This window comes from Pelodiscus sinensis, chromosome 4, assembly GCF_049634645.1.
Source record: "Pelodiscus sinensis isolate JC-2024 chromosome 4, ASM4963464v1, whole genome shotgun sequence".
Taxonomy (NCBI): domain Eukaryota; kingdom Metazoa; phylum Chordata; order Testudines; family Trionychidae; genus Pelodiscus; species Pelodiscus sinensis.
This window is the reverse complement of record NC_134714.1, coordinates 119392624-119412282: the sequence shown is the minus strand read 5'-3', so window position 1 is coordinate 119412282 and position 19659 is coordinate 119392624. Positions and strand designations below refer to the sequence as shown.

Here is a 19659-nt window from a genome sequence, read left to right as displayed (position 1 = left end):
GTAACAGCAGTTTACACCAGATGGGGATCTGATCTGTTGTCTTCATCTCCATGGCTTAGCTTAGTCCTGTAGATATGCAAAATCACATGATGTCTGAGTTCTTGCAGAACTGTCCTCTAGTGGCTACAGATCCTTCAGATGCTTCTTCCAAACATGCTGTCATTAGTAAATAGTTATCTGATGCAGGCAAGAGAAAAATTCAGTGTCTTTAGTCCCAGACTCCCAGGTACTGTAAAACAATGCATTCTTAGTGATGGGGGTGACCCATTAATTCAGTTTATAGCAAAGATGTCTCATCCTTGTTTCCCATTTGTGTGTCACCACATAATAAGTTGTGCTTGAAATACTCAGGCGTTTATTTTCTCCTAGGATATCCTCCGCTTAAGCCTTAACCTCAAAATAGCTTTTCTGCTCTGTGTGCAATCAGGGTAGTTGATACCTTTAACTATTCTGCTGTAGTGATCTTTCCAAACCAGTTCAGTCTCATTACAGCCAACTCTTTAGACCCTGATTGTTGCTGGCCCTTGTGGCAATGCCCAGAATGAGAGTTAAGCAAAGAAAGGAACCATACACAAGGGCCAGGGAGAAGCACAAGGGACTACTAGCTCCATGCACCCTGAAGAGCATAAAAGAGACTTTAGTAGCCTTGCTTCCTTTTCCCAATGGTCTGTAGAGTTCAAGAATGGGGAGAGCCTGCACTGAAGGATAGTATCACTGAATGTGTGCGCAGATAGGGAGTATGATCCTAGAACCTGAATAGCATAGAATGGGGCTGTCAGGAAGTGAAGACAGGTATTGTGCGAGTATGAGAGACAGTCTCTTCCTGAACTCCTTCCCATGCCATGAAGTTCCCTACTTGTCTCTCTTCAGAGCTGTATCTGTATAGCACACCTCAGTTTTCAGTGTGTTACATGGAGAATTCTGCTCTAGTCTGGTTGTTTTACATGAATTTTGATGCAAATCTGTTGAACTCTGTAGAAGAGGAAAGGACTCAAGTTCAAGGGATAAAGGATGGGATAGTGTCTCCACTAGCAACAACATTTGCAGAATTAATATTATTAATTTCATTATTATTATTTACTAGGAAGTGTTTTTAATCCAAGCCTTGGCATCATTGGAGTACAAATATAGTTGTCTAGAAAATGTGGTTTTAAAAATGTGAGTGCTGCTGAAAATCCTACTTTTCTTTGGCATGTGACATTTACTGCTAAATTATACTAGAAATACTCACCTCGTATGTGGTTTAGATGGGAAAAGGAGTTATAGCTTCATATGGTTCCACAGCAGAATATGTGACATAACTAGGAATCCTGTCTTCCATAAAGAAATAATTGTAATATATTCTAACTAGTCGCTCATTTACCTGGTGTTGCTTAGGTCCTTAATTCAATTAATATTTTTTAAATAAAAGAAAAATTTGTACCAGTGCTGCTTGCTCTTCCTCTTCCTGTTCCTGTCAGGGAGTGAAAGCAAAGTATACAGCTTGTCTGCCCCCCGAACTCCCCAGTCGGAGTGAGGAATGTAGCAAACTGTGAACTTTCCCCTTGCTCCCTGAAGAAACGGAATATCAAGCAATGTCCCTATATGAATCTTGAGGGGAGGGGCTTCAGCTCCCCTTGCCCTCCCTAAATAGTCCTTTGGGAGTGGAAGGCTCCAGACTGGGGCAGTCCCAGATGGAGAGAGACAGCCAGCCCCTTTCACCTGCTGGTGATTTTGTCTCTCTTCTGCATGGTTTTATGAGAATCAGTCCCATTCTGGGCACATCCCATTTTCCCTACCAGATTTGGTGGTCCTAGCTCTTACTGTTTAGGAGGAAGCTTCAGGGGGTAGACAAGTTAGTCTGTACAAGATAAACTTAAAAAAACAACAAATGGTCTGGTAGCACTTTATAGACTAACAAAACATGAAGATGGTATCATGAGCTTTTGTGGGCATAGCCCACTTCTTCAGATGACTGGAGTTTTGAGTTTAGGATGTGCAGACCCAAAATGAATAGCGGAGAAAGGGAGAGAGGGGAAGGAAAAAGGAAGTGGGTAGGAAACAAGGAGCAGAGGCTATGAAAATATCAAAGGGAAAAACAAGTAGGCAGAACTGGTAACGTATAAGCACCTAAAGATTGGATAGTTAAAAGAAGCAGATAAGGATCATAGGATAGCAGTTAGATAGGAAGGGTACTAACTCAGTACCCTTCATTTAATGAAGGTGCCAACAGCTCTTTGTCTGTGTAGAGTCTTGTGTTACCAGTTATAGGTTACCAGTTCTGCCTACTTATTTTTCCCTTTGATATTTTCATACCCTCTACTCCTTGGTGTGGATGCCTGTATGTGGTCTCACCTTCCTCAACAGTTCTGCAAAACCATCCGATTCATGCCAGGTAGACAAACTCTGTTATTTCAGTCTTAGATTCCTATAGAACAAATGAGCCACATTCTAGTGGTTTTTTGTGGTGTGGATAAATGTCTACAAGGCTATCTGACTGAGTCCGCCCGACATTCCACTTGTGATTAACTGCTGATTTAAACCCCATCTCCCAGAGGGAAGAGCTAGTCACTTGTGTGTACCTTCCTTCTCAACCTTCCACTCTTCCTTTATAGATAGCCTGTGAAGTGGTGAATGAACCTCTAGCAGGTCCCTCGCATGAGCTTTTATAACAGCTTGATCAAAGCAGTGGGAGAAGCAGTACTGTAACTAAGGGGTCTTGTTTCTCTTGAATATGTTTATTTGACAAACCAGAGCTGTTGGAGGAGTAAAAGGAGCAATAGCTGAGGTATGCCGTATGTTATTTAGGCCAATAATTATTACTAGCAATGTTAATATCATGACATTACTGTCCCCTTGTATACTTTTATTCTGCTTTGTAGTTAAAGTGGTGATAGTATATGCACACAGGAAATTACTTTATAGGCAGTGTGATTTTAAGAGGCTACCATAATTCCCCTGTTAGTTTATAAATAGAAATAATAACAATATCTGAATATGTGAATTCATTTTACAGCAAAACAAAATAATCTCAGTGTGATGTACAACCAACATCAGTTGATTTTTTTAATGCAAAAGGGCTTATGTCTAAATGATGAGAGAGGGTGTGTTGATTCTAATCAGACACAACATGAAAATCCTTGATTAGATGCATTTTCTGTGCAATAAAACCAATAAAAAATCACTTAGGGGCATCAGGACTATTACGATGAACAATGAGGCAATTTCTCCTGCCATATTGTAAGCGAATAGCTGTAGCTGCAGATTTAATTCCTCTAGTTGTGTACATGTATCCAGGGCTGGTTGGGATTACTTTGTGTACCAAGCTGTAAGATCAATTTTAAATGCATGCACTGAAGTCTGAATAATTTATTTTGTAACCCATTAGAATTATTCTAAAAAGCTAATTCTGTGGGCCATTTTTCTCAAAGAGTGAGTATATGTGTGCGCACTTGGGATGTGAACAGGTGCTGGTTAACCAGAACCCGGGAGCAGTCCCCTGCCCTGGCCTGCCTCTGGTGGAGGACTGCTCCAGCCCTGCAGGGATCGAGAATCGCCTGCACTCCCCCGCTGCACATGGCAGCTGGCTCCTGCTGCCCGCCCCTGCCATGCAGGGGATCTGGCAGTGGCAGCTGGGAACAGAAGCCAGCCTCACTCCCATGTGGTTGCTGGTTCCTGCTGCCAGCCCCAGAAGCTGGCCCCCCATGTGCTGCTGGCTCCTCCGGGGGGGGGGGGGGGGGGAAGAGGGCCAGCTGCAGCAGCCAGGAACCTGGCAGCAGGCAGCCACTTCAGTGGTGGTTAACTGATTAACTGGGATTTTACATGCCTAGTGCATGTATGTGCATCTGAAGGAGAGAAAGAGAGAGAGATTTCATCTTTGCTTGGTTAATAGGATGCTCCCATTAATTTTGAACCTTGCCAGAACTGTCCATGCCTTTGTCACCAGCAGAATAAACTGTGCATGGTACTCAGAACTAAGATTGAAGACCACTTGTAAACTTTGGACAATACCGAATACATCTGCCTACTTATAAGAGCCCTGCTACATTCCTGTGCAAGGGAGGAAGGGACATAAAGGGTATGTCTAGACTACATGCCTTTGTCGCCAGAGGCATGTAAATTAGACTACCCGACATAGTCAAGGAAGCCGCGATTTAAATATCCCCGGCTTCATTAAAATAAAAATGGCCACCACGCTGTGCTGGCTCAGCTGATCTTCGGCATGCTGCAGCAGTCAAGACATGGATTGGTCGACAGGGAAAGCCTTTGTTGACCGCTCCTGTAAACCTCATTTCACGAGGCATGAGGGAGTGGTCGACAAAGGCGTTCTCTGTTTTCCAATCCATGTCTTGACTGCTGTGCCATGCCGACGATCAGCTGAGCCGGCACAGCATGGCGGCCATTTTTATTTTAACGAAGCTGGGGATATTTAAATCCTGGCTTCATTGACTATGTCGGGTAGTCTAATTTACATGCCTCTGGCGACAGAGGCATGTAGTCTAGACATACCCAAAGAGACCCTGCCCTTATTCTGTTGCATGGCCTACCCATATCCTTGAAACCTATGCAGAAGGGAGAGCGGTTCCTACCAGGCTGTTGCTTTCCCTCTGGAGTGGGTTGGCAGGGAGTGGGTGGGTCTGGCCAGAGTGTGGGTAGAGATTTTTTTCCACCCCCCTCCTCATTCGGTGCAACAGTCTATGTGCCAGAGCTGTCACAAAGAGGGGGCAACCTGTGCCTGCAAAAGAGCTGGCACAGATAACTTCCCTACCCCAGGAGCGCGGTGGAAGCAGGAAGGGGACTGACATGCTGAGCCGCAATATGCTGGGCTCTGCTCCTAAGGAAGTTGAAGAAAATTGTGTGGTTCCTTCCCCAGGCTGGATCGCAAGGTCTCAATGCAGCCCTGAGGTAGCACTGTCTCGTGTAGGGAGCACAGTACCCCCGCTCACCGGAGAATGCACTTGCTGCCTGTTAGTTTCTAGGTGCAGCTCAGAGGGCTCATTTGGATTAGCATTGATGCTCATTATTCCAGGGAGCACTTTTCTCTCAGCGTATTATTCAGGTAGTTGAACCTGCTGGACAGCATGATGTGAAAGTCCCTAGGCTTATGGAATTGGAGGCGGAGTGCTGGGGATACTCAGGGGATACTCTTCACTCTGGAATTTCATCCTGACAGAAGTTGAGTCTATTTGCTTTTTGGGTGTCTTGGTACGGACAGGGGGTCAACAGAGCTACTGGACCCCTGGGCAAGGCGTGAGGGTAGCCAGCTATGTGTCTCCAGAAAGGGTGGTGCCTTGGGCAGAGGAGGAGGGGCTGGGGCTGTAATTTAAATCACACCAGCGGTGATTTAAAGGGCCCAGCTGGAATTGCTGGGTCCTGGGACAGTTGCCTCATTTGTCTGTCCCTCCTTGTCAGAGATGTTCCTGAGGATCTGAGCTGAGGGTGGGGAGTCTCTCAGTTGGGAGGAGGAGAGCCTTTTAATGACATGTAGACTTAAGAAAATGGTTTTGCCTGGTCATATCCTAAAGCACCAGGCAAGAAACTGCTCACTGCTATTTTAAGAGGCAAAGGAAAGGGGTGGAGGTGTCAGGAAAAAAGCACAACGTATAGCTTCTTATTGATTTTTTTCAGTATCTGCTGCTTCTGCAACTGATGGATATCAGATACCTCTAGTCCCCTTTAAAGAGGCCCAAGTAATGAGTGAAGTTGGAGCCAGCTTGAAGGCATCTGGTACAGACACACTATCAAGCTTTTATTTCTATTTTTGCTTATGCACAAAAGGAGAGCACATATCATTTTCTCTTTGTTCTTGCAGTTTGCACAGCAGGCAAGACTCCCATAATACATATGCAGGGCCTAATTCGCCTTTCTCACAGCCTCAATTCACTTCCTTAGAACTCCACTGACTCCAGCATATTTGATTCCTAATGTACGTGAGTTGGAAAGGTGACCTGGGCCCACTGTTTGGTAGGTGTACAGAACATCTCTGGGGAGTTTCCCAGCAGCATTAGCCATTTGTCTGAATAATGGGCCTATTTTGTATTCAAACATAGTTGTTTCTCTACAGGCGTTGCAAACCCGCTAGTGCCAGAACTAGGCTAGACTCTTACTGTTCTTCTAGTCCTAATTTGTGTGCTGCTTCCAGGGAGCTGTTGTGCCCTGTGGATCATAGACACACAAAGAGACAAATTCCATTATTAGGTTAGCAATGCACAGTGAAGAGAACACAGTGTGTTCTCTCAGGCAAGACATTGTAAAAAACTGGGGGACATAATTATCACAGCCCAGTGTGGTACCCTGTCTGTCAGCTGAGATCTGATGATTAATACACACCTGAAGAGTGGTGCCTGCCACCTGGGTGAAGCTAGTAATTATGCATTCCTTGTCCAAGTCTGGCTGAGATCTCATGGCGGGGACCACTGGAGGAAGGTGTTCTCTAGCCATTTGAGCATAGAAAGTGAGAGTCAGGACTCCTTGGACTGTAGTCTGATGACATACAGAGCTGGATTTACACTGGTGACATTGAGTGGAGTTTCTCTGGATGTTCTCTTGGGGTAAGTAAGAGCACATTCAAGCCCCTAGATTTCCTTCCTAGATCTGCTACTGACTGTGCTTACATCAGTTAACCTCCCTCTGTCAAAGTCTGCCCATGAGGATAATACCTAGGCAGCAATATTCTCTATCCCCCTTATGAAATGATTTATTGTATATATTATTATAGTAGCACCTAGAAAATCCATCCAAGAGCAGGGCCTAGTTGTGATCATCACTATGCATATTCATAGTAAGAAATAGGCACTGCTCTGAAGAGCTGTCAGTCTTCTACAAAAATAGACAAGAAGGACAACAGAAGGATTGCTATCCCCATTTTACAATTGGCAAAGTATGGCACAGAGATCTCAAGTGGCTTGTCTAAGATTCACAACAAGAAGTGTGTGGCAGAGCCAGGAATTGAACCCAGATCTCCTGGGTCCCAATGTCATGCTGTAAGCACCAAATTATCCTCCTTCTCTGAGTACTGTCGCTTTTTGAAGGACATGCGCTACAAAAAAATAAAGTATATTATTACTGAAAAAAAAAAAGCTGTGATCAGTTTCAGATCTTGTTTTGAAATTGTCATTGGCAAAGGAGTAGGTACATCAGAAATAATTGGGCAAAATGTTATACAATTTTTAATTCAAAGGAGAATGAGTGATGCCATAATCAGAAACCTGGCATAAGGTGTCATCTTTGATAAGCAGGTCCTATCTCTTACCTGCCACATGAACTCATTCCGGGCTTATATTTATTGGCCAATATATCATACCGCTGCCACAGTCATTCTGTCACTTTTTTGTTTCAGTGATTAGTGTCTCCTTTAACCATCACCATTTTGGAGCCTTCTTGAACACAGTAAAGCCATCAAAAGCTGCCCCATTAGTGGGTTTGGTTTTTGTTTTGTTTTATTTTATGTTGCAGAAAACCCTGAAAGCTGTCAAGAGCTATCATCTCAACAGTCTTCCTTCAAGTGTTTGGCAAAAACAAGGGGGGAAAGAACAGCATTAATAACCAAGTAAAATTATCCATAAATTGCAGCTCCTTAGATGTTGAGTAGAAATCAAAACAGACAGGAAGGCAGCAGGGAATTAACTGCAACAAAATTTTTACGATAGTCTCTCTTTGCTCCAAAATCTATAATGTAAATATACAAGGTATATCAAATCTACAGACTTAGAGGCAGCACCTTGTACTCAGAGAATAGTGCAGACCACAGTAACTCAGATTGCTCAGCAGTGCTCCATTTGGCCAGTTGAGGCGCCAGATTCAGAGCCCTCTAGAAACTCCCATTGACATTGTGGGTTTTCAGTCAGCCCATTAAGCTCCTATTTAAAAGAAAGCGTGTAAGCAAATGTTCAAGGGCTGCACAGGTCAAAGGGGCATAAACACATTCAGTGGTGGCCCGTCAATACAGGTGAACTAGGTGGTCGCCTAGGGCGCCAAGATAAACAGCCGTTGAGGGCTTTGGAAGTGGGGGCGCTTATTGCGCGCCAATCGCGCGTTTCACCTAGGGCGCCAGTTGCCGACAGCTTATCTAGGGCCGCTCCTGAAAACATGGTTGGAGTTAGGCATATGCCTAAGTGCTTTGATGAATAGGAGTGTGCTTAAGTGCTTTGTGGAAACAAGACCTTACAAAGCCGCATTGCTTAGCTTTAAAGGGAGGACCTGTTTCTCAGAACAGAGCTTGCCATGTAGTGATTTTGATGTTGACCACTAAAGGGAGGAATGGTTTGCAAAGGGAGGATTGAGAGTAAGATGGAGTAAGAAGGCTTGGGCACTGTTGTCATTTCCCATCAGAAGGACTTTGTGAAATCTCCTAGTGTGAACATGTCTTCACTTCAGGGAAGATTGACGCTGCTATGATCAATCTTTCAGAGTTCGATTTAGTAGGTCTAGTAAAGCAAATCAAATGGATCGATTTAGTGGGTCTAGTAAAGCAAAGCAAATATAGTAAATCAAACTCAAGGGGCACCCCACATTGGCAGCCAGTATTCCTGCTCCTGCAAGGAGTAAAGGAAGCTGATTGGAGCATTTGCTCTTGTTGGCCTCCTGCTGTGGGGATAGCGGGGAAACTAGAAGTACATTGACTCCATGTATGTAATTAACATAGCTGGAGTTGTTTATCTTAATTTAACTTTCCCCTTTAGGGTAGACCTGGTCTCAGAGTAAGTTAATTGGGCCTCTTGCTGAGTCATTTCCCAAGACCCTGGCATGCTGGAGCAGTTGTCTCCAGTGTGCCAACTTTGGTCAATCAACTTTTACTTTTAGAAGGCTAAAGATTCTGGGCCTGATTGTCAGCTGGTATAAATAGGTGTAGCTCTGTTGAAGTTAATGGAGCTCTGGTGGTCTACACTGCCTGACAAACTGACCTCAAGTGTCAGCTCTGGGCTAAATGTATACACCCACAACCCCAGCATTTTCATGTGCATGTACTTCTGTTTGTTCATGCATTGTTGAGGGTGGATCGATATTTTGAGAGTAGGATCAATGTACTCATAACTAAAAGTTTGATGCTAGAAGTGTCTTTGGGCAAATAGAGGATCCTAGGGGCAATGGTGTTTTTAGAACTTTATATCCGTTATGCCCTTCATAGGGCAAAGAATTTAACAGGTGATGCTGGAACGGTTTCTGCAATCAATCTTTTGACTGCCGCATGAATAATAATGCTCACTAGTGAGACACACTTCATGCAAATTACAAAGTACAGTGATATACATTTAGTATCAGTCTAGGCAACAAAATAGCAATGCTAAGTGCTATGATAAGGTGATCGTGTGTGCTGCATTTCATTGATGCTTTGGAATTTCATAAACATAGTATTAAAGATAATAGCTAAAAGGATTGCAAATGGATATCTTTGTTGCTCCTGGGGATCTACACTTGTTGCTGCCTAACAGAGACATTTATATAGACTTGCTAGTGCCCAGTGCTCAGTGGCACAGAATCCCAGAAATTGGAGAGACCAACCTCTCCCCCCCCACACTCCAAACTTTGGCGTATTTGCATCTATCTTCCCTGCTAGGGTGGGAATATCAGTGTCTGTGCACTCCCCTTGCCCCCAAAGCCTCCTCCCACCCTGCGAGGAGTGCGTAGCACTTCGAAGTGCCACGTGCTCCTCGCAGGGCTGGGGCAGGGCGAAGGAAGCTTCATGCAGCTCCCCCACCCCTGTGCCCTGATTGATTTGGGGGCAGGGGGAGCATGCGAAGCCTCCTCCCGTGCTATCCCCACCCCGCGAGGAGCACGTGGCACTTCAAAGTGCTACGTGCTCCTCGCAGGGTGGGAGGAGGCTTCGTGCTTTCCTCGCCTCCTGGCCAATCTGGGTGGGAAGAAGTTTCATGCGCTCCCCCGCCCTTAGGCCCTAATTTGCCTGGAGGTGGGGGAGCGGTAGGGCCTCCGTGGGCCGGATCAACCCCCCTCCTTTTGCCCACACCTGGACTAAGGGGAAGCCTGAAGTTTGAACACGTAAACAAATTGTTTAGTGACACTACACCTCGTTTGGAATCAGAGCAGTGACCGAATGTTAGCTGTTGTTCATACTTTAGGTTATCCTGTGGACTGAATTGTCCCTGGCTTTTGTGCAGGGTGTGTGGCAGGAGATAGAATCATACAAATCCAGGGCTGGTTGAGATCTTAAGAAGTTGTGAGTCCTACCCCATTTCACTGTGCAGGACTAAATTAACCTAGGCTATCCCTAAGAGGTGTTTGTCCAACTTGTTTTTAAAAGTTTCCTATGGTGGATACTCCATGACCTCCAATGGAAACCTATTTCAGAGCTCAACTACCTTAGTAGTTGGAAAGCTAACCTATACCTCCCTTGCTGCAGATTAAGCCTATTGCTTCTTGTTCAACCTTCGGTGGACAAGGAGAGCAATTGATCATAATCCTCTTTATAACAACTCTTAAAACACTGGAAGACTGTAATCAGGTGCCCCCTTCAGTCTTTTTTTTTTTTTTTCTGGACTAAGCCAGCCTGTTTTTTAACCTTTCCTCATAGGTCAGGTTTTCTAAATTTGCAGGGGGGGCATAAAAAGGTGTTTGACATGCAGGCATCCCACCTAAAGGCCAGGTGCAATTGTAGACCCTGTGTTTGAGAGAGACACAAGGACTGTTTCTTCTATTTCACTGCTGATTTAGTAGGGCTGGTGTGAGGATTTGCCATAGCCCTGCACCAAACTTCAAAGGATGCTGGGAGCAACTGAGGGAAGACGCTAAAGCATTACAAAAGGATAGTGTCATCCACGCACCCTCCCTCAGCCTTGCCTTGAGCTGTGGGGCTGTGAACTGGGGTGGAGGAGTGCCCATGCACAGTCCAGCCCTAAATAACTGATTTGAGTTATAGGAGCTAAGAGGTTACTTTGTGGTTTCCTTGGATTCCTTCTCTGTTTCATGTCTGAGGTTAATGCCTGGGTTTAAGGCTAACTCTTTCTCTTTCCTTTCCTTTTTTGGTTCATGCTCTGCCTCATGCTCACCTACTTTATGTACACATTTAATTGTTATGCATCTGAAAAAGAATGACACTGCATGACTTATTACTATGTGGAGATGATTTCTTTCCCAGCCTTTAATTGATTTTAGTTAATAAAGTGCTGTTATAAAACTCAATTAAAATCAGTTATTTTAAAGAGACGGAAAGAAACCTAAGTGATGCTCTGCTGTGGGACTAATATCATGTGAAATCTCCTTTGGTTTAAGTCTATTTAATTTCACAGCTTTACGTGAATTCTAACAATTCTGTGGGCTTTTTCACAATTACAAACAGCAGGGTGATAAAGGAATGTATTTTTTAAAAGTCCCGATGAATATAGCCTACATAAATGATGTTTTTGTGGTGCAAACTGCCCACCCTTAGTTCATCCTATCACCATGCCTCCATGGGTCACAACTGAGATCCCAAATTCAAGTCGACCTGCTGAGAAAAGGCAGACACACCCCAAAACTGGTGGTTATTCTCTCATAAGATATCTCAAACCAGCAACAAAAATAAAATGATTCACCACACTGGCTAACAAGAAGTTAGAAAGACAGTCAACTTAGGCACTCCAGTCCTTGAATCACCATCAAAAATGGTGAATTTAAGGATGAGTGGTTATTTAAAACCAATTTTTGTCAAATAAAGGGGTTCTTCTGATTCCAAAGGACAGCCACATACCCAGGTCAACTCAGTATACCCCTCAGCTCTTATGAATGGGTGGGAGAAAGAGAGGGAGGCAAAAGCAATCAAAGACATACAACAGTTGCAAGTTCTTGGGGTTCAGGTTTTAAGCATGAAGAAATAAACTGTTGGCTTAAGTCAAGTGTCCAGTTGCTTCCGGTCGGGAAGGTCCTCAGTCCTAGGATTAGAATGCTCCCATTAGCATAAATTCAGAGTCCAGCGGTTTGAGCAATAAAGAGGCAAAATGGAGATGTTTTCAAGGCCTTTTTCTAGCTTCTGACAAGTGAAGTGAAACCCAGAAAATTACAGGTAACAAGATGATGTTTGGAGTCATAGGCAAATCACATGTCCATGCATGATTTCACTTAGTCATCACAGGAAAATCCATGAAGTGTGGATAGGCAGGTTCCATTGTGAGTTACGTGTTCTTTGATGGGCTATTCATCTTGACTAGTTTCTTCACAGTGTGCTGGCTAACTACCTTGTTGCTGTTTCTACCAGAGCAAACATTTGAAATACCAATGCATCGTTAGTATTAATAAATGATACATGCTTATAAACAACATAATCATATTCAGCAATTCATAACTATTCTGTTGACACATTCCTTGACACACTTTGTAGGCGATTTGTTGCAATTATGTAACAATAGTAGCATCAATGATCATGATGGTTGTATTTTAATCAGATAATGTCACACAGCCTTTCTACTTTTTATGTACCTGGGGAATCATGCACTGTTGCTTCTCACTTGATCCTGTGCTAGACCAACCCAAGGAGTCTTTTAAGTTCTCTGCAGAGAATGAAAATATCGAAGTAACTAGGCCACAATATAAGTGATCGGTGTCCCTATTTGCAATACTAGGGGAGGGATTATCTCTGTATATGGTAAACCCACCCTTAATTGTCTATGGAGAGTTTCCCTGGCACAGGCAGTACCTAGGATAGCCATAAAGAGCACTGTGCAGTCCCTCTTGCAAGTCTTGATGTAGGAAGCATGCCAGGAGTGGGAGACTGTTTCATGGGTAAGAGGCACAGGGGATGTTACAGCTCTCTGAGCTGCCTATATAGTGCCTGGGGATATTTTGGCCCCCAGCCATACTAGAAATTATGTGAGTTTGACATTTGCCTCCCATAATTTTCTCTTAGAGAAGATGAGAGGAAGATGTTGCCCTTGTGGGTAAGACACTGGTCTAAGACTCAGGAGGTCTGATACTGTCACAGGATCCTCCAGAGATGCAGCATGGTCTTGATCAGGTCACATCTTGTCTCTGTGCCTGAATTTTCCCCATCAGTAAAATGGGGCTAATACTTCCTTTTCTCCTCCACCCTTTGTCTGTCTTTAATTTGAAAACACTTTAGGGCAGGAATTATTTCTTACTGTGTGTGTCTAGGACCTAGTATAATGTGATCTCTAGATACTGCTGTGATATACAAGATAAAAATAATACTGATAATGGGTGTTATGACTAAGCTTCTTTGTTTTTCTTTGTCTTCCCAGCTGGGAGGCTGCGGGATCCTTGGAGTTGGAATCTGGCTGGCTGTTACCCAAGGGAACTTTGCTACCCTCTCCTCTTCTTTCCCATCCCTGTCAGCTGCCAACCTACTGATTGTGACAGGGACTTTTGTCATGATCATCGGCTTTGTGGGCTGTATAGGAGCCATCAAAGAAAACAAGTGCCTCCTGCTGAGTGTGAGTATGAAGACATGCGCGGTCAGTAGTGGCATCTGTTGTTCCCTGGTGCTGGTGCCACGTTAGTGGAAGCATCAATGTAGAGTCTAGGTGGAAATCTTCTGTCACATCTGGACCTTATCCCCCTCCCCAACTTTTAGTATGAAAAATAGTTTGAATCTGTTGGGGTTCAGGGTATGATAAATGGATGGCATTGAATGACAATGAGATTCAACATGCTCATGGGTGCTTTTCATAACACCACTGCCAGTCTTTCAGAGACAGAAAGAGATAACAGGCGCTGCTGTTTGTGGGTGAGATGAGGTATCATATGGGTCTGCTTCTACTTTATTATATTCTGCTTCACACTGCTGGTTCGGTTTGATTAAATTGTATTTTTAATTAATCACAGAAGTGCCTATAGCTTGGGACAGGTGTGCTTTTTCCTAGATAAATTAAAAATCAAAATAAATTCAGGAACATAGTAACTGCATGAAGTAACTAACCGAATACAGCTTTGTTCACTCCAGATATGCACAAGTACCACACCTGACCATCCTTTCCATAAGTAACACAATTTTCACTTACCCTTTTACCAAAAAAGGGCTGGTGTTGGAATCTCTTTGGATGCCCTTTACAAATCCTGACCTTTTGCCCAAAACATACTGAGTGAGTGTTTGGTCAACATCTCTGCTGTTATCTCTCTGCCTTCTTCCCTTCTCTGTCCCCTCTTTAAAGGGAATATTCCTGTCAGTGGAGAGTTGGGATGTGCCTGCTAATTCTGGCCATGGGAAAGCAGCTACAAGCTGGAAACCTTGCCTGTACACACTCCACACTGTGTTTAGCAATGGCGGAAGGGATAAGTCCTGAACTCCCTTTGATGTCTCCCAGGGCACATCTTTGCATGGAGCCTTGTCTCTGGCCTCTCTTTTTTATTTAAATGTTGTTTCTGTGATTACTGTCTGCTTAGTTGTTTCTGGATTGTGTGATATCTCCACAGAGAGAAGTCAGTCATGGCTGTGCTGTCAGGAACACAGTTCTTAGACGGAGCACAATATGGCAGAATTTGGTTTTGTTAGTAACATCTCTCATGCTAAGTCTTTTCTAAAAGTCAGGCTGGGATTTCCAAAAGAGCCAAGGGTTTTAGGCATCCAACTGCCTCCCATTTCAATGAGCTCAGAGTAACAGACTCTTTTAAGCCACTTTGGAAATGCCAACCTAAAATAATAAATAGCTGAGGTGGGGTGTTTTGAGTGGGCTACTAGAGCTGTCTTAGTATTATTAATTGAATGCACTGAATTTGTTGCTTTTCATTGAATTGGGGTATGTCTACACTACCCCCCTAGTTCGAACTAGGGGGGGTTATGTAGTCATACGGAGTTGCAAATGAAGCCCGGGATTTGAATTTCCCGGGCTTCATTTGCATAAAACCGGCCAGCGCCATTTTTAAATGCTGGCTAGTTCGGACCCCGTGCCGCGCGGCTACACGCGGCACGGACTAGCTAGTTTGGATTAGGCTTCCGTGGAACGAGGTGTACAGTTACGAACGGGGTTTGCTCTGCGTCTCCCTGGTCTGCTGGAGACCAGCAGACCAGGGAGACGGGGAGCAAAGCCTCTGAGGACGCCGGCAACGGGACAGCCGCGGCACGTCTGGGCTGTCCCGCTGCCCGCGTGCTCCGCGGCTTTGCTCCGCATCTCCCTGGTCTTCAGCAGACCAGCAGACCAGGGAGACGTGGAGCAAAGCCTCTGAGGACGCCGGCAGCGGGACAGCCGCGGCGCGTCTGGGCTGTCTCGCTGCCCGCGTGCTCCGCGGCTTTGCTCCACGTCTCCCTGGTCTACTGGTCATCAGCAGACCAGGGAGACGCAGAGCAAAGCCGCGGAGGACCCGGGCGGCGGGACCGCGGTGCGTCTCGGTCCGCTGCCCGCGTCTCCCTGGTCTGCTGGGGGAGGGGGGCACAGCTAGTACGCCACCCCACCCGCCAGCAGACCAGGCTTTTCTCCGGACGCCTGTGGTGGAGCAGCTGGGGCGCTGCCGGTTGGTCCCCCAGCGTCGCTCTGGGCGCTACTGGACCAACCCGGCAGCACCCCAGCTGCTCTGCCCCAGGCGTCCTGATTCAGCCGCTGCTGGTCAGTTTCAGCTGCAGCTGAACCAGGACGCCTGGGGCAGAGCAGCTGGGGTGCTGCTGGGTTGGTCCAGTAGCGCCCAGAAGGGCGCTACTGGACCAACCCAGTAGCACCCCAGCTGCTCTGCCCCAGGCGTCCCCAAGTCAGCCGCTGCTGAAACTGACCAGCGCTGACTACAGGACGAGGCAGAGTTGCTCTGCCCCGGGCTTCCTGGAATTAGCCGCTGATCAGTTTCAGCAGCAGCTGACTTGGGGACGCATGGGGTTCTTAAGTTGAATCTGTGTGTAAGTCGGAACTGGCGTCCAGATTCAGCCTGTTGAAACTGATCAGCGGCTGATTCCAGGAAGCCCGGGGCGGAGCAACTCTGCCTTGGGCTTCCTGTAGTCAGCTGATGGTCAGTTTCAGCAGCGGCTGAATCTGGATGCCAGTTCCGACTTACATACAGATTCAACTTAAGAACAAACCTACAGTCCCTATCTTGTACGTAACCCGGGGACTGCCTGTACCGGACATACTTGACATTACATCACAATCTATATTACATCTTATTTATATTTTCTCATATATAGTTTCTCAATTTGTTTCCCAAAAAGAAAGCTCAAATACTGGGCTGTCTGGTTCAAAACCGAACACCTGGCAACCCTAGCTGGGACCCAAAAGCAGCTGAAAGAGGATGAGTCCACAGAGGTCTACTCTAAACAGGATTAAAACATTAAAACAAAATGGGTGTTACATAGTGGGATATACTATAAATCAAGGGTGGGGAACCTAATAGCTGGGAGCTGGATGTGGCCCCCTGGGTTGCCTGGATCTGGCCCCCGAGGCTTAGGGCCTCTCCCAGCCTCCGCCTGCCCACCACCTCCCCACAGCCCTCAACCCCTGACTGATCTTTCTGTGGGTCAGAGGTTCCTGACCCACCCCTACTGTATATCATCCATAAAGACACACTGAGTTAGAGCCTCTGCTGGTTTGAGCCAGCAGAGCATCAATTGAACTTCTTTGATTTCCATCAGCCCAAGCATCTGGCCCATTTCTTTATTCATCATCTGACCAAGTATTACGACTGCTTCACTGATCAAACCCATTCCTATTATTGGGCCCTCTGAGGAACTTTATGGAAACCCGAAATAAATCGAGAACAAAATTGTTTTTCCCCAGGGAAATCAGAGGCATGAGTATCTTTCGAAATAAATAGGCAGCCTCGTGTGTGTAATCCCATAACTGAATGCTGAGGCAAATTGACGGCTGAAGCTGGGGAGCAGCTCTCAGTTTCAGAGAAACACTCTGTGTATTACCTTTGTTTGGTTTCTGAAAAGTTATAACAGAAGCTCGTCTCTTTGCAAACATAGTTGTAGAAATCAAGTGCTCCTAACGATCATTGTGATGGAGTATAAGGTGTATGGGCAGCCGTTGTTGGCAAGTTAAATTTGGTGAGCTGGAACCATTGTCCTGTGACTGAACCACCCAATCTATTCCTCTCTGGGCCTGAAATATAGCATATGCTGGTCCAGCGCATATTGAAGGCAATAGAACAATTCCCACTGGCTTTGAGGGTTTATTTCCCTGTACTGCAAATCTTTATAATCTACCTTAAGGCAAGACGGGAGCGTAGTTCTGGGAATGTGTCTGTTCTTACTGTGAAGACATTGCATACTAGTGCTGCTCATCGCTGTCTAAGTGTTCCATCTCTTCCCATAATCTCTACCGGCATCCATTATAACATGCTGGCCTGTGAGGGTGTATATGTGTGTGCACTAAAATGACTGACCTGCAGTGAAACATAAGGAAAAAGCCTGAATTTTTTAAACTGAACTGCCTGACTTTTGTCAGTATCCCTCATATAAATGGCTAGTGGGCACCTCTAGTATTTTTATGTTTGTAGCCTTGAAGTTGTTAGATCATGCATAATGCACAGAAAAAAAATCCCAGCTCTGGCTTTTAAATAATGATTGATTTAAATGTATCATCCTTGCTAAAATATTTCCTAGAGCCACAACTGAGGTCAGGGGCCAGTTGTGTTAGGTTCTGTGCAAATTCCTAGTGAGAGACAGTCTTGCCCTGTAAAACTTATTATCTAAATAGTCGAGGCAAATGGGAAGCCGTATTATCCTCATTAAACAGATGGGAAGCTGCCGCATGCTGAGATTAAAGGACTTGCCCAAGGTCACATAGGGAGTCTTCAAAAGAGCCCTCAACTGAACCCAAAAGTTTCACGTCCTAGCACAAAGCCAACCTTCCTCAGTATAGATAGGACCATGAATCTGGTCTTGTGTGCTTTTATCCTGTTCTATACAGATTTCATGGGGAGAGACCAGCATTTCTCAAATTGGAGGTCCTGCCCCAAAAGGGAATTGTAGGGGAGGGTCACAAGGTTATTTTAGGGGGGTAGCGGTATTGATACCCTTATTTCTTTGCTGCTGGTGGTGGCTGTGTTGCCTTCAGAGTTGGGCAGCAATCATTTGCGTGACCAGTTCTGAAGGCAGTGCCCCTCCAAAGGCAGTGCCGAAGCAAGAGTGGCAATACCATGCCATGACATACTTCTGTGTTGCTGCCTTCAGAGCTGGGCTGCCAGACAGTGGCAGCTGCTAACTGAAGCCCAGCTCTGCAGGCACCAGCACAGAAATAAAAATAGCAATATCGTACCGTGCCATCTTTACTTCGCTGCTGCTGGCTCTGCCTCCAGAGCTTGGCTCCCAGCCAGAAGCAGCAGCAGCCGCCGCTTTCCAGCTTCTGGCAAACAGAACCTAGGGACACCATCCCTGCTCATTCCGGCTAGTAGCCATTGGTGGGCCTATGCTCTTTGAACTCATTGGAACTCTGTTTTAGTTTGGGCCTTTCTACCATCTTCTGGCAAAGAGTTCCACAGGTTGACCGTGAAGAAATAATTTGTTTTCTTTGTTTAAATCTGCTGCTGCCTATAAATTTCATTGGCTAAGCTTCTTGAGATAGTGAAGGAATAAATAACATTTCTTTATTCTATTTTTTTCTGCATCATTCATGATTTTCCAGATTTCTAACATGTCCCTCTGCCCTTTAGTCATTTTTTTTCCAAGCTGAAAATTCTGTCTTTTTAATTTCTCCTCATATGGAAGCTGTTCCTTACCCCCTCATCATTTCTGTTGCCCTTTTTGTGGCTTTTTCAAATCCAATATATATATTTTTAAAATGAAGTGACCAGATATGCATGCAGCATTCAGGATATGGGCATACCATGTCTTCATGTGTAGTATTTGTTCTTATCAGTTTAATATCTGATATGCTCTCTATCTGAAAACTTTATTTTATATAGAGGCAATATGACATTTTATCTTATTAGGTATTCCTTTCCTAATGATTTCCAATATTCTGTTAGCTTTTTAGATTGCTGCAGCACATTGAGCAGATATTTCCAGGGAACTATCCACAAGGATTCCTGATCTCACTCTTGAGTGGTAACAGCCATTTTAGACCCCCATCATTTGTGTATGTACATTTGGGATTATGTTTTCCCCTGTGCATTACTTTGCATTTCGGAACACTGAATTCCATCTGCTCTTGTGTTGCCCAGTCACCCAGTTTTGAGAGATCCCTTTGTAATGCTTTGCAGTCAGCTTTGGACTCAATTCTTTTGAATAATTTTGTATCATCTACAAATTTTGCTACCTCGCTGTTTACCCCTTTTTCAAGAACATTTATGAGAAGTTTAACAGCCGTGATAAATGTAGATCCTTGCAGCATACCACTATTTATTCCCACTCTTTTTTCCCTGTCTTTTAAGTAGAGTACCCTGCAATATTGTGTCCAGTTCTGGGTGCCACATTTCAAGAAAGATGTGGAGAAATTGGAGAAGGTCCAGAGAAGACCAACAAGAATGATTAAAGGTCTAGAGTATATGACCTATGAAGGAAGACTGAAAGAATTGGGCTTGTTTAGTTTGGAAAGGAGAAGACTGAGAGGGGACATGATAGCTTAAACTGCAGCAAGGGAGGTTTAGGTTGGACATTAGGAAAAACGTCCTGCCTGTCAGGATGGTTAAACACGGAAGAAGTTGCCTAGGAGGGTTGTGGAATCTCCATCTCTGTAGATATTTAAGAGCAGGTTAGACAGACATCTATCAGGGATGGTCTAGACAGTACTGGGTCCTGCCATGAGGGCAGGGGACTGGACTCGATGACCTCTCAAGATCCCTTCCAGTTCTAGTGTTCTATGATTCTATGAT

At 44.9% G+C, this 19659-nt stretch overlaps 1 protein-coding gene and 1 pseudogene across 8 annotated transcripts in view; both read left to right on the top strand.

The window, feature by feature from the left end:
- The window catches only part of TSPAN4 (tetraspanin 4), a 693477-nt gene that overhangs the window by 573999 nt on the left and 99819 nt on the right, over nt 1-19659 (top strand). For 7 of the 8 annotated variants that reach the window (XM_075928231.1, XM_075928235.1, XM_075928237.1 and 4 more), the window contains one exon: nt 13167-13358. The exons of the other annotated variant lie outside the window; for it this stretch is intronic. In XM_075928231.1, coding sequence (XP_075784346.1) covers nt 13167-13358 — 192 coding nt within the window. The remainder of the gene's footprint in view (nt 1-13166; nt 13359-19659) is intronic. 8 annotated transcript variants of the gene reach the window in all.
- Nucleotides 18668-18767, top strand: LOC112544442 (U2 spliceosomal RNA; annotated as a pseudogene).